This window comes from Eptesicus fuscus, chromosome 6 (assembly GCF_027574615.1).
Source record: "Eptesicus fuscus isolate TK198812 chromosome 6, DD_ASM_mEF_20220401, whole genome shotgun sequence".
Lineage (NCBI taxonomy): Eukaryota > Metazoa > Chordata > Mammalia > Chiroptera > Vespertilionidae > Eptesicus > Eptesicus fuscus.
This window is the reverse complement of record NC_072478.1, coordinates 44221982-44238061: the sequence shown is the minus strand read 5'-3', so window position 1 is coordinate 44238061 and position 16080 is coordinate 44221982. Positions and strand designations below refer to the sequence as shown.

At 34.4% G+C, this 16080-nt stretch overlaps 1 protein-coding gene across 2 annotated transcripts in view; it reads right to left on the bottom strand.

Moving 5' to 3' along the window:
- RAPGEF2 (Rap guanine nucleotide exchange factor 2) overlaps positions 1–16080 on the bottom strand; it is a 237033-nt gene that overhangs the window by 100098 nt on the left and 120855 nt on the right. For both annotated transcript variants that reach the window (XM_028152315.2, XM_028152317.2), the window contains exons 5-7: positions 12161–12236; positions 9908–10075; positions 7513–7530 (exon numbers count right to left, since the gene is read on the bottom strand). In XM_028152315.2, the coding sequence (XP_028008116.2) occupies positions 7513–7530; positions 9908–10075; positions 12161–12236 (262 nt within the window). The remainder of the gene's footprint in view (positions 1–7512; positions 7531–9907; positions 10076–12160; positions 12237–16080) is intronic.

The following is a 16080-nucleotide window of genomic DNA, read 5'->3' as shown; positions in this document are numbered from 1 at the left end:
ATGATATTTCCAAATCATGCATGGAGTAAAGTCATTCAACATGTAAAACCATGATTTTTAATAAAAGAAAGTAAGAAAACTTCACTGACATAGTTATATGTTCCTCATTGCAAGCAGACCTTTAAGAAACTGTGACTTGTCAACTTTTGGTATAGTATATTAGTAATATTACTTGAAAAACTGTTAAAATACTTCTCCTTTTTCCAACTACCTGTGGGCGGCCAGATTTTCTTCATATACCTTACATACTTCAACCAGAAGAGCATATCATAACAGACTGAAGTAGAAGTAGATATGAGAATCCAACTGTCTTCTATTAAGCCAAATATTAAATATACTAGAGGCCTGGTGCATGAAAATTCATGCACTGGAGGGGGGGGGGTCTCTCAGCCCGGCCCACCCCCTCTCACAGTCCAGAAGCCCTCAGGGGTGGGAGGCCACCCAGTGATCAGGGGAAGGAGACGCCCCATCACACCTCTGCTGCTGCCACTGCCAGCAGTGCAAGCCTTGGCCAGCCCTGGTTACCTGAGTCACAGCCTTATTCACTGTGGGCGCCGCCATCTTTGAGGGCAGGGCAGTCAATTAGCATATTCCCTCCTTATTGGCTGTGGGTGTCACCATCTTTGTGACGGCGTGAGGATCAATTAGCATATTCCCTCTTTATTAGATAGGATTTGCAAAGTATAAAACAATACCACTCTTCTTATAATTTTTGTTTTATAAAATAGTCATTTCCATTAAAAACCCTTATATTAATGTATAATGGGTTTATTATTTTTAATTAATATGTATTTTTTATTATTCAGTTTTAATTTCTAATATGGCAAATACTGATATAGATAACTCATATAAACAGAAGTTTGTTGGAGTCCTCAAAAAGTTTTAAGGAGTTCTGAGAGGAAAAAAAAAGTTTGACAACTGGTGTTCTAAGAGATGAACTAGGAAAATAATCAGCCTCTTAGTTCATTTTTTTTAACCCTCACCTGAAGATATGTTTGTTTTTTTATTAAGTTTGAGAGAGAGAGAGAGACAGAGAGAGAGGTGAGAGATAAACATTGATCAGTTGTCTCCCTTACACAGCCCAACTGGGATCAAACCTGCAACCTAGGTATGTGTCCTGACTGGGAATTGAACCCCCAAACTTTTTTGGTGGACAGAACGATGCTCCAACCAACTGAACCACCTGGCCAGGGCTTAGCTCTTTTAAAGAATTCTCAGTTATATTTAGATTCCATTAAGACAAAGTTCTACATTTACATAAAATACTACTTCAGCTGAACCCTCTAAAGACTTAATCCACTTGCAGAATGTTAACTGTTCACACTGTTCCAGTCTAACTAAAGTTAGACTGACCAAAAGTCAGGCAAACATTTGTCCCAAGGAGAAAAAAAGACTGAAGGTATCAAGTGCTCATCAATAATGCCGATTGTCAAGGGCATCAATACCATCAAGAATATCAATGATACCCAAGTATTCCCTACATCCATTTGGCTGAGGATATATATGCTTATTTCACAAATTAGCAAATGGCAACATGATCTTTTTCTAAAAGTTTTCTGAGTATTCCAAAATTCCTGATGATTCAAACAACTTTTATAAGGTTCATAAAAATACATATAAAGAAATGGATGGAAAGTAAAAAGTATACTAATAATTAGTGAAAGAAAAATGTTACAGTTTGAGATTTTAACTTTATTGTCTAACACTCCCAAATGCCTTCTAGGTTACTCCAAAACCACAGGTGACCAAATATTATTGCTAGTCTCATAGACATCTGAGTAAAAAAAAACAAGACAATGTGAATTATTTTCTTTTTCATCCTCAATTTCTTCCCTTCTGACTTACCCTGCCCCCCAAAATTTATCTCAACCAGTAATTCACATTTCAGATCTGGCCCACTCCACTACCACATCATTTCTCCTCCAGACTAGTAGTTCCAAATACCACATTACATTCAACTATCCCTATGATCATTCCACTTAAAAGGGGAAAAGGAAAATTAATTTTTTTTTTAAAAGTCACCTGATCCCATACTAAGTCCATAAGAACTTGCTTTAATATAAGCCATTATTTGGCAAGGCTTTTTGTTTTCCAATAGATTGTACAATTATTTCCCCCCAAAATATCTTAAAGTTATTTTTCAGTCTATGTCTGACCTAAACAATCACATGGGATGCTAGGCATATCTGTGAATCACTGTATTCAAGTCAGTCAAAAGTTTACTACTGATAGTCTTTACAATCCTGAACTGTAAACTTAGAAACAGTTAAGATGGTACATTTAATGCTATATTTTTTACCAAAAATATAAAAAAATAATTGATTATGCACTTTAAATAGCTGAACTGTAACTCAATAAAGCTATTTTTTTTTTTAAGTATGGATTGGTTCCTAATTAGGGTTTTTTTTTTTTAAAAAAAAAAAAGGAAAAATATTTACTACTGAAATATGGATAATGACTAATTTCTTGAGAAAATAAGGGGGAAATTTTATGTACACAAATATGTGTAACATATAGTAGGCATTTTGAAATTATTTTAATTTAAATAATTAAAATTTCCTTTCGCAAGTAATTTAAACCTAACACCTACATACTGAATGAAAGGCTAGAGCTTCTTTCAGAGGCCAACAGTATCTTCTAGTTAACAGAAAAGAATTGCAAGTTAATGTTCTAACACTGGATTCAAAATCAAAAGAGAACATTTCTAGACACTCAGTATTTCAAATAGCGAAAACAGACAACTTTACAACTGATAACTTAAATCATAAAAAAGATCAATTCAGCACTGGCAGCAAGTAGGTCTCAGTATCGAAGTAGATTTTTCCAAAGAAAAGAGACATTTTTCAAATCAGCAAAATCTCATGACCAAACATAAATCACATGATAAGAAATGAAACAGTCGAAGATGAAAAGGATCTTTGCTAAATTTTTAGCCAAGTATATTTAAGACGTATACAGGCACAGAGAGCCACCAGCGCTCATAATTAGAGGCAGCACAACGTGGCAGTGATCTTTCTGACAAATAAATTGCTTGAAATATTGCATGACTTGCTACACAACACCCACCCTTATTACTTTCAATTTCCAAGTGCAACCAAAAGATGGGTCCAATTATGACATCAATACAAGCTTTCTTTCAAAATGGAATGAAAGAACAGTAAATCCCAGTGGGCACGGTAGTTCTGCAGCAGAGATGATGTAATACATAAAAATAGACATCCTCTAACAGAAGCTGAAACTTGGGTAAACAGCACAGTGCATACTATTCTCAACTGCCTTGCATGAATTTGCAATGCATGTTGTTAATAGAGCGAGAGAAATCGTTTTATTCTTTAAACTGTTTCCTGATTTACATTTCAATTTCTATATATCCTCTATATTGTAATTTTCCAATCTGTGTAAATTAAATCAGCATAAATACCTGATTATGATTGCAAGGAAGAGAAACAGCCCCCCCTCCAAAGCCAGGAGATGGAGACCACGGCAGCAGTGTTAACACGCTGCATTTTGCCAGAAATTGCAGCACATATGGCACAGGATTGTTATGTCCACCTATTGTTCAAAGACCTTTCCACAGGGAGCTTTCTGCAGGATTTTAAAATGCAACATGATCTAAGTGAAGAGGAACCAGGAAACCTGCTAATAATGAGCGTGAAAAAGCAAAGGATACTTTGGGCACTCCTCTTTAAAAAAAACTCTCCTATGCAAATAAAACATCAGGCACGAATATGATAAATAGTATCTAACAAAATTTGTGATTTCTTTTTTTTTGGTGTGTGTGAGTGTGTGTATGTCACTCTTCTCTAACACTCTGCACACACACTCCTTTCCATTTTTCATTCCCTGACTCAGTCTGCACATTTCTATTGGGCTTTTTGGATTAAAAATATTTTTCTTTGAGCCAAAATATTAAAGCCATTCAAGCCATGCCTGATTCCTCAAGGCGCCCTGTCTATGTGTCCCTAAGTACCTGGAGTTCCCTGCATCTGATAATGTACTTCCCTATATTCTACTTGTCTGTATTCCCTGTGAGATTATAAAGTCACTAAGAGCAAGATTCTGTGTGTCCTGTCAACCTTTATAGCCCCAGAGACCCTTTATGGCACAGACCTGAAACAAGGTAGGTATTCAATAAATATTTGTTAAATGAACAAAAAATGTAAGTGAAAATACTAACTAAGCTTTCCTCTCTGTAAGAAATAGAATACACAAATTTTCTTTAACTCTATCCTGTTATATTTCGCAAACAGGCATCGATGACAATATTTAAGACAAAGGTTTAGGTTCAATTAAGAAATTGATGAATTTAAAGAAGAATCAAAGTACTGAAATTAATAGACTGTCTCTATAATTGAATAATTTCTGTATATGCATGTAAACAGGTTTTAAAATATCACATGAATAAATTAGTCAGGTGGATATAAATTGATTGTTATAAATTAAAATTCTATGACCTTAATATTCAAGAAATTTAGTAGATATACAAGTCATTGATATATTATGCAAAACACATTCTCTTTCTGTAAGAAGCTAATATTAGATTGAACCAAGACCTCAGTAAAAAATTAAATAAATAATAAGTGGCAAAGCAAAGTCATGACATGAGTATAGTTATTACCTATTTGTAATTCAAAAACAATAGCAAAAGTCAAAAAGTTTAGTTTCAAGTAAAAGTGTATAATTACACTGTAATTTTTCATGTTTCAATAACTAAACAATTTTTTAAACTAATCAAAACTATCAAGAAGTCCTTAACTGAGGATGAAACCAACTTAAATCTACCTCTTAAAAAAAAAAAAAAAAGACGACTTCAAAGATCAATAAGATATAATCTAGGAATAACTATATAAAGACGATAAGAAAAAGGACTTGTCTTAAATTACTATAAAGAATAACCTTATAAAAACTGGGACTTATTTTCATAAGCCTCATATAAGAATCAATCATATTACATGGATTGCCACATTTTATAAATATTGCATTATCACTGACTATAATAAAAAAATGATTCAAATAATATTGTAATATTACATTTAATTCAACTTACATTATATTAATTTTATACAGTATTTTTGTTACTTTTGTACACCTGTACTAAGAACTTTAAACTAAGCCTAATCTACTAAAAGACTCAATACATAATTATTAAACAGTACTCTGAAGTATATATTCATATTGTAGTAAAGGACTACTAATAAAATGTGTGGGACATATCTTTTTATATGATGGCCCAAGGGGTTTTGATTATTTCAAAAATTCTGCACTGATTAAAATTTTGTTACACTGTGTTCAAATCTTCATAGTTCAAATTTGTACACAACAGACAGAGCCTCACTTTTCTGGGGGAGTAGGAGTGGGAATGAAAAGTCAATCATAACTTCCAAGTGTGAAGAGCATTTTAATTATGCAACCAGCCTTAAAAAGGCTGAAAATGTTTGAAATGTCCATTGGTACACATAACCTCCACAGTGTAGCCAGGACAACTTTTCTTCAGCCTTCAGCCTAATATCGCTGTATCATTTTTGCTCTTTCCAAACTCAGAAGATGGTAGAGCTGTTTTTTCATTAAAATAAAGGAAAAATAAAAAAGATGACAGAACAGGCATGTACCGGCTTCTCCATGACTCCAGTCCTTCTTCCCCTTAAGTCCTACCACCTCTCCTGTCCATTTTTACATGGAACTCAGACTTGCCTTTCCACAGAAACTTATAGAATCAATTACCAATGAATGCAGAGAGCGCCTTCATTATGGGCAAAATAAAAAAACTTACCCCCCCCCCCGCCACCCACCCTATTCTAAACCTGGAGACAAGGTAAAGCTGTCCGAAGCCCTGTCAATCTCCAAATCTTCCAGCCTCTTCCAGGAACCTACCTACCACTTGCCTCTACATCTTTACTCACTCCAAGACTGACAATTCATGCCACATCCCATTTTCTGGCTGTCTTAAATACAGCCTCAGATGCACCTTCAAAAAACAGGATCCAATATTTTCAATTATGACCATGTTGTTGCCAAAATTAGTTAAGAATATAATCAAAATGTAAGGAAATGCTAATGAAAGCCATCTCCAATCTTCTCCTCTCACTGCATTTTAAAATATTTTTTCTTTCGGCAAACCTCACACACTTGCCTTGAAAAAAATGTCCTGATAACACTATACATGGACTACATGGGTATTCATGTTTCTGAATCAAATTATTATCATCTGTTTTAAACTACTGCAACAAGTCAAATTTTTTAAAGTGTACGTAAAGTATACATAAAAATTCAGTGCACATTTTAATTCAATTCCTAGTTCTAAATAGGAATTAGACTGATAATTTTTCACATTAAAAAAGGAGGATTAATTACACACTGATATATCTTTTAAAATATTGTTATATATTTTTTAAAGTATACATTTACCATGTAAAAGCTCAAAACACTGGTGTATTTTTAAAATTTTTTATACAAAATTTAAAAATTTTATCAATTTTTTTTGGATTTACCACACATCCTTTTAAAATTAGCAGTGCTTCTAAAATATAATATAGCAATCATGATTCCTGTGGCATTTTAATATGTATGTATTTTTTTGTATGGAACATAAAATAATTGCCTCATTTTAATTTTAAAAATTATATAAATATTTCATGCTATCAGGCAAGGTTATAATAATAGCCAAAGATATTATATTGATGATAGACTTCTAATGTGAATTATATTATTTACAACCTTTTCCCTGTGTAGTAAGAAACCTCAACCACAAAATTTTACTAGTTCCTTAAATCAATTAGTTTCCAGAGATAAACCATTTTTAATTCCTTGATTCCAAATTTCCTGATAAACCCAAAATTTGACCCGTAATTTCAAAAGAGTATCACTGAAAAATCATAAATTAGTCATGTACTGGCATGAAAATGAGCAAAGGTATTATTATAGGCCTCTTGATTAAAATATAGAATGAAATAAAAGCATGAAATCTGGTTAAAAATAAAGTGTAAGTAAGAAAACATAAGCAATTTTTAATTCTTATTTCCCTTTTGACTCAGCCTTTATTCTGTCATTTTACCAGTGGTCTCTCAAAATGCTCTCACATTGAGATTCCCAAAATTTAAAGCTTTCATTTATAACATTTAAAATAAAATTTCTAAGGAAATTTTACCTAAGCTTTCACACAAAAAGCAAATAAACGTCTCTTATGTCTGTCTGTCTTTCTCTCTTCACGTTTTTACTTGTAAAGAGGGTTGGTGAAGAACAGTGCTCCCCTCATTCTTAAAAATAAGTAGGGTGTACTTTTGTTCTTTCTTCAAAGAAAGTGGGCAATTCATCCCCAGATCTGCACAAATAATGCAGCCTGTGCCATCACCTAAGCCACTGATAGTTTCAGATTTTTAAGAGATTTTACTAATTCAGGGGAAAATACAAATGAGACTAAGCAAAACATATCAATATTATAAACTCATTATTTACAGTGCAAATTGACAAATAAAATTAGGTTAGTGTTAGGAGACCACACACAAATTACAATACCTGAGATTTAGTGCATTCCTTTGAGCCAAAATGAAATGAGTGCCATAGAGGAGGAAAGGAAAAGATGAACATTATCAGACATGCTATAGTACATCTGCCAAAATGAAGATAATGTTAATATTAGGTTAAAAATGACCATATAGAATTGGCTATATGTATAACATCCTCTCTGTTCTTCAGCCATGCACTTGAAATGCACTTGCAATCATTTAAAACCACCTGTGAAGTATGATCATGCATCCTTTAAATAAACTTTGCACCCTCAGTCCTACCCTACCAGGCTTCTTTCAGAGAGAAATATTTCTGTTAAGAATAAGTAAATATGACTTAGAGCTAATAAAGAATAATTATTTTTACTTTATTCTTTTTATTTTGTGGTATCATATATACAAAATTGTTTCCTTAAATTAAAATATATTCGGTAAATCAATGAATATTATATAATTAAAACACAATCTGCACACAAACACACACACACAAAAAAAAAAAAAAAAAAACAGGGTCCAATATTTTCAATTAAAGCCATGTTGTGGCCAATCTGAACTCACTTAGTAAAATTAATACCAACATTTCACATGTTAGTAAACAAGTACATGATCCATTAGCAATCAAGTTGAATGTTTCATCCTAGTACGAATTTCCTCTAACAAAAGTACCTGTTGACCAGGTACAACATTTTTTAAATCAAAATAACTTTAAAAAATTAATCTTGTAATAAAAAAACACACAACACTACACATTTTTAAAAATTAGTTGAAAAAAGGGCAGTGATAAAGGGAAAGTGATTGAATCAGGCCCTGCTGGTGTGGCGCAGTGGATTGAGCATCATCCTAAGCACCAAGAGGTCACCAGTTTGATTCTCTGTCTGGGCACATGCCTGGGTTTCCGGCTCTATTCCCAGTAAGGGGCGTGCAGGAGGCAGCTGACCGATGTTTCTTTCTCATCGATGTTTTCTCTCTCTCTCCCTTCCTCTCTCTCTAATCCCTCTAAAATCAATAAAAACATACTTAAAAAATTTTAAACCAATCAGGTTTAACACTAAATTTTAATTAATTGATACTCCCACTAACTATCTTAGTATGGAATCTGATATGGAAAAATAATTCTAAAGCAGAAAGAATAATACTAATATTAGTACATGGCTAAAATATATTATACTATTAATATGTACAACTATTTTTAATCTATATTTCCTTCTTCCATGATGTTCCATCAACACTAAAAATACTACCTTCTTTTATAGACAATGGAAACAAAAAACCTTTCATAATTTTTTTTTAATATACCAAGTCTCTTCAATAAACAAAGCTGTCTTTATGATGAGCAAAAAGCAACCCAAATGAGCTCAATGAAAGGATTCAACTCTAAAATTCATGTTAAATTAAAATAGTACATGGGTAGTGAGAGAAGTAGGAGGGTAGCTGGTGATCAAAAGTGCTTAAATATTCAAATACAAAGAGCTCTCACAAACAGAACATATGAAGTGTGGGTTTAAAATATATCACTTAAAGTTACTAAAAATTAAATACATAATTTTGTCTAAATACATTTTCCCACACCTTTTGCACTTATAGTTTTTTGTAAAAAGAAAGAAAAAGACAGGTTAGAAAAAGGTGAGATGTAATGTTGTCAATTGTCTATTTTTATTTTTTTCATATTCTTATTTTAAAATTAATATAAATGACTATTCATTTAATGGTATTACATATATAGATAACACATCTTTGGCTATATTATGACATATATAAGAATTCAAGCTACTTTCTTTTTGAAAATATAAATCATGAAGTATATTTGCAAATATTTTAGATTGGCTATCAGGAGAAATATGGCATAGTACAGCCAGGCAAAAAAAAATAAAATAAAAAAGGTTCTAAAATTGCCTCTATTGGGGTCTAGTACAAACCACTCATCTGTGTCTTGGTTTTCTCAAACAAAAAATAGCTTCCTTATCAAATATTTATAAATAAATGACAATCAAGCATTTAAAAGGATCTTTGAACCTATTAGAAATACTTCAGACCATCTTTATATAGCTACTTTTTGAATTAAAAAAAGCTATGATAGTGGTCATTAAGATGTGGGATGGCTAAAATTTTAGATTAAGATAAGAACTTAAAATATCCCAGTCACAATTATACATGCTGATCACAAAACTGATCTTCAGAGAACATTTTAAGAAATAAAAAGGCTAAACAATGTCTTTTGATGTCTTATTTCAATGCTCTTTAAAACTATTCATATTATGTGTGTTTCCAGCAAAAACTGCAATTTAAGTATAGAATTATTCATCAAAAATAGGAAGTTTAAATAGAAAATTAAAAGTTTTGTCTTTGTACAAAACTCCAAACAAAAAATGAAAGATAAATAAATATATCATACATGTGTGACTTACCGTATGATAGCCTCTAGGCAACGGTGGTTTGCCCACAGGATAAGGATCCACAGTGTCAATAATTGTTTGCCTTTCACCTTTCTGGTTAATCTTTCTAAATCTCCTTCGAGACTGTCGATGAGAAGCTTGACGCTGAAAATATTCTTCATTTTCATCCATATAGTCCACCTGAAGGAAAAAAAAGCCAAAAAAATTTCATTTCTTCAAACATGATATTCTAAATCAAGATTAAATGTAGAATAAAACGTACAAATAGTCCACATTCATTCATTTTGCAAAGACATTTGTAGCCAAACTATCTAAACAGATTCTTAAGTGTTTTGGAACTTCTCTGGAACGGATTGGTTTTGAGTAACTTTTCTTTTACAAAGAGGCATTTTCAGTTCCACTTAGGGACAACATGGGTAATTCTTGAATTTCCTGTACTTTGAAAAGGAAAGATATTTTCAGTTAGTCTTTGTACTGATCTAGTAGTGAAAGAACCACAGGATATATTACCACACATTATGAAAGCAACTGCCCCATTGTCAACTAAAGCACAAAAACGCTGATGGATATGAGTAAATCTGTAAAAACCCCCAAATCCAAAATGACTGAAATAGAACTGCTAGCAGAATGGCTTTGGTAGATTCCCTAAGGGTTCCTCTTCCTACTCTCATTCTGTGGATTCAGTTTCTTTTTTTTATATAGTGTTGTTTAAAAAAAAAAATCCTCATTTCAAACATTTCAGAAACTCTGGTGAATGGACTAATAGAGAATATGCTACATTAAGTTAATCCTCATCATACTGATATAATAAAATGTGATTACTCAATATACTAGAGGCATATTTCAATGCTAAAACTATTCTCACACTGGCAACCCGGTAGTTTGTATACTATCAGAAAGTATAAAATTCTCAAGGAAATGCTGAAGATCAAAAAGCCTTCAGAGAAACCCCAAAATAGCACTAATGAAGGTCAAAATTTCTAGGAAGTATCTAAAACCTTTTAAAGATCTGTTTCAGCAAGGTTCTATTTATCTGCCTACATTTTTTTCAATCCTAAATCTTTAGTCGCCACCATGCCACTTCCTCACTTAAGAGTAAATTTTGTGAAATTTTACCAAAAGTGTTCGCTAGCTTTGACAAGGAAGTTCTCGTTTCTGATGGAATTTTCCTGCATCGTAGGGGAAAACCCTATTGTTATCTCTAAATAGAGTGGTAGTCTACCAAATACTTTATTAAATGTGAATTAAAAACTTCCAAAATAACCTATATTACCAGGTTTTCCTGGTGAAGGGATGCTGGATGAGGAATAACTGGATTATCACATCAACTGAATGTCTACACTGGGAATTCCTACCATCATTCTATTTTAGTTGCTGATTTTTTTTTAAAAGGGATACATAGTATGCTACTTTACAATCACTTTTATATATTAAGGACGAATGTGGCAGGTGTTTTATAAAGCATCAAAAAATGTTGCTGCCCTGGCCAGCGCAGTTCAGTTGGTTGGGTGTTGTCCCATTCACCACAAGGTTGCTGGTTCGATTCCTGGTCAAGGCACATGCCTGGGTTGCAGGCTCAATCCCTGGTAGGGGGTGTGCGAGAGGCAGCCAATCAATGTTCTGCTCTCACATTGATGTTTCTCCCTCTCCCCCTCTTCCTTGCTCTCTCTAAGAAATCAATAAAAAATATTTTTTAAAAAACATTACTAGTATCTATTTAGCATTATTATTATTATGTATATGACTTATCTAAATATAGTTTTTAAATCACACAGTTCGGCTAATGAGAGATTAAGATTTTGACAGACCGTTTAACCAGCAAACTAGTACCCCATTTTTATTTTTATTAGTTTAAAAAATTGAAGTGATTTTCTTATGGTAATTGTTGTCTGAATACATATCACTGTGATTCATTTTACTGGTAAGTATCTCACTCATTTTGAACAATATTTGGAGAGCTAAAATCCTGTAATTCAAAGAGATTCTCTCCAAATCTTAATTACATGGTATTATCATAGATTGATTTACAAAGTTCAATCAGCAAACATTTAGGCACTTGCGTCCTTTAAATTTTCTATCTTTTTTCATTTAATCGAATCCTGTAAATAATTATGATTATGAACTCAAACTTACAATAAAAGTTATACAATAAATATATCCACACTTATAAAATATGTAATACACTATTATAAGTAGTTTGTGAAAGTAATTTAATTGTATAACTTTTTAAAGGGGAAAAGAATGTCTTCAGAAGAATATTCTTACCACGATCATTTCAGAAGGCTCTAAAACAATGCATTCACAGCCACGCCTAAAGCTTCCTGCAGAACGCTTGCCAAAACTAGAAAATAAAATAAAAAAAAGATTTAAAAATATAAAATTTAAGCCAACCCTCAAGATTAATAAAAACTAGAAACAATACAAGAAATACACATTGGAGAAAGATAAACTATCTTTAATCATTATTTACACAGAATGACAAGGAATAATTCAAATTGTTAAATTTCAGACATATACAGGGTGTCCCAAAAAATGTATTCACACTTTAACAGCGGATAGCTCAATTTTTTAAAAATGACACTTTAAAAAAATATTTATTGCTTTCAGAGAAAAAGGGAAACAAAGATAGAAACAGCAATGAGAGAGAATCATTGGTCAGCTGCCTCCTGCACACCCCCTACTGGGGACTGAGCCCACAACCTGGCCATGTACCCTGACCAGGAATTGAACTGTGACCTCCTGGTTCATAGGTCAGTGCTCAATCACTGAGCCACACTAATCAGACTGATAGCTCAATTTTGAAATTGAAATGTTATTTTAATAAACACTGCCTTACAGAGAAATCAAGATAGTGGCATAATAAACATGGTACTCGCATTCTCCCATAACCACATCAAAATTACAACTAAAATACAGAGCAACCATTATTCAGAACTGCCTGAAATCTGGCTGAATGGAAGCCCTACAACTAGAGCCGTGGTCGGCAAACTGCGGCTTGTGAGCCACATGCGGCTCTTTGGCCCCTTGAGTGTGGCTCTTCCACAAAATACCATGGCCTGGGCGAGTCTATTTTGAAGAAGTGGCGTTAGAAGAAGTTTAAGTTTAAAAAATGTGGCTCTCAAAAGAGATTTCAATCGTTGTACTATTGATATTTGGCTCTGTTGACTAATGAGTTTGCCGACCACTGAACTAGAGAATTAAATAATTAAGACTGGTAGGAGGGGTGGAGGAGTGGAACGGCTGGTCTGACACCCACGTGTGGCATGTTTTTAATCTGGAGGGTTATCTTGGCTGAGAAGGCCTCCCCTGAGGAGCAAGGAAGGTGTCTCTGCCCCATACCAGATCCCTACCTAGCCCAGGCTTCTAGAGCTGGTAAGAGAAGTCCCCCGTAAGTTTGGGCTGGAAAAACCAGCAGGGACTGTAGATGAGTGACAAAGAGGCAGCCAGAGACCCAGGCAGTTCCTCTTAAAGAGCTCATGCACAGACTTAACTTAGATTCACTCCCTCTGAGCTCCAGCACTGGATCCAGGAACATACAGGGAGGAACAAAATTATCTGACATCAGGGTGGAAACAGGGGAGCAACTTTCTTCCAGACAAAAGTGCTGGCAGAGAGGTCACTGTTCCTCTGCTGAGACCCTCCCCCCACTCCCAGAGCTGAGTGGCAGGCACCATATTTGAGTCTCCATCAACCTGGCCCACATTACTTGCAGCCCCACCCAAGCTGTTTGCGGTGTCTTTTCCATATGAATGGCCCATCCTGGATCAGGCTTTAGACTTTCCTAAAAGCTCTCAAACAAGTAGGAGCTGAACTCAGTGTGCCCCATACCTCTAGATAACTGGACCCAGACCTGGCACTTGCAGCAGCTTGCCAAGGTTCACAGCTTGGCCTCTCCTGGGCACCTCCAAGCCCAATACAAGTAAATGCCATCTTAAGATCACTCTGTAGCTCGTGCTGGGTGACCCCTAACAAGGCAAGGCAGTGGCTGACTTTGTACCTCCCAGGAGCAAGTGCACCTGGTTAACAGCTTCATACCATAGCAGATTACAACTCTACCACATACACTAGCAACACACTTAAGGGATGGAATTGGTGAGCACTATAGACCCACTGAAGCAAGTCCTGCTCCATGGGGTCAGCTCCTACACAGTAGCTCTTCCCCTGTAGTTACAGTTGGTCCTCAAAGCCAATTGGCCTGGGGGTCAAGTCCTCCCAGTGACGCTAAAAGCAATCAAGGCTCAATTACAATAAGACAGTGCACATAAGGGCACTCCCAGAATGCCCAGCTCAGGTGACTGGAGAGGCTGAGCCACTGGGCCCTACAGGACACCTACTACATACGGCTACTCTACCAATTTCAGAAGACTTAGCAGCTCTACCTAAAACATAGCAACAAACAAAGGGAAGCAGCCAAAATGTGAAGACAAAGAAACATGTCACAAATGAAAGAACAGAAGAAATCCCCAGAAAAAGCACTAAATGAAATGGGAGCAAGCAAAGTACTAGATACAATGGTTTAGATATAACTAAAACAATGGTTATAAGGATGCTCAAGGAACTTAGTGAGAATTAAGGAAATTAGTGAAAACATCAACAACATAAAAGGACCAGTCAGAAATGAAGGTTACACTAACTGAAATGAAGAATAATTTACAGGGAACCAACAGTAGAGGACACTGAGAATCAAATCAGTGATTTAGAATTTAGGAAGCAAAAAACACCCAATCAGAAGAGCAAAAAGAAAAAGAATCCAAAAATATGAAGACAGTGTAAGGAGCCTCTGGAACAACTTCAAGTGTACCAATATTCACATCATGGCGGTGCTGAAAGGAGAAGAGAGGGAGGAAGAAATTAAAAACATACTTGAAGAAATAATGACAGAAAAGTTCCCCTATCTGGTAAAATAAATAGAATTACAAGTCCAGGAAGTGCAGAGAGTTCCACACAAGAGGAAAGCCAAGAGGCCTACACCAAGACACATCATAATTAAAATGCCAAAGGTTAAAGACAAGAAAGAATCTTAAAAGCAGCAAGAGAAAAGCAGTTAGTTACCTACAAGGGAGTACCCATACATATGTCAGCTGATTTCTCAACAGAAACTATGCAGGCCAGAAGGGAGTGACAAGAAATATTCAAAGTAATGAAAGCCAAGGACCTATAACCAAGAATACTCTACCCAGCAAAGCTATCATTTAGAATTGAAGGTCAGAACTTCACAGACAAGAAAAAGCTAAGGAGTTCATCACCACCAAACCAGTATTACATGAGAACACTGAATTCTAACCACCAGACCACCAGGGAACCTCAAACCAGTATTACATGAATTGTTGAAGGGTCTTCTTCAAGAAGAAGAAGAGAGAAAAAAAGGATAAAAAATATGAACAATAAAATGGCAATAAACACATATCTATTAACAATTGAAACCTAAAAATCAAAATAAAAAAACAAGGAATCTAATGAACAAAATAAACTGAATTGAATAAAAAAATCGAACCAGAGGCATGGAAACACAGAACAGACTGAAGAATCTCAGAGGGAAGAGGTGGTGGGATGGGAAGAAATTAACCAAAGAACTTATATTCATATATGCATTACCCATGGATACAGACAATAGGGTGGTGAAGGGGTCTGGGGTGGGGATCCAGGTGGAGGAAGGCAATGTGGGGAGGGGGCTATGGACATCTGTAATACTCAACAATAAAGATTTTTAAAAATTAGATTAAATTAAAAAATAAACACTGCCTTTAAAATTATTCAGAGTATATGTATACATTTTTTGAGATACCCTATATTTATCTGGAAAATTCCAGCACAATTAATAATGCAAGTAAAAGAGAGTCAGTATAAATATGTTCTAAGTTAGGCTGTTTTAAATCATTCCCAGTTAGGTGAAGCTTTAGAATATTATAATAGGAATGGGAATAGAATCAATGGAAAATTATGAAAAATCCAAAAAAGTATAGAGTGTATGTAATTCTCTTCTATAACTTAAGCGGCTTAGGTTAAAATTTCTTTCACCTAAAAAGTGTATTTACTTCTCTAAAATTTCAAATCAATTCATGCTTAAATTTTAAAGAAAACAGTATTCAACTTAAACTCTTCTTCCTTACTATAGAAGTAATTAAGTGGATATGCATATTAACTGCCCATTCTTCCTGAAAACTTTGCACTAGTGAACTCAGACA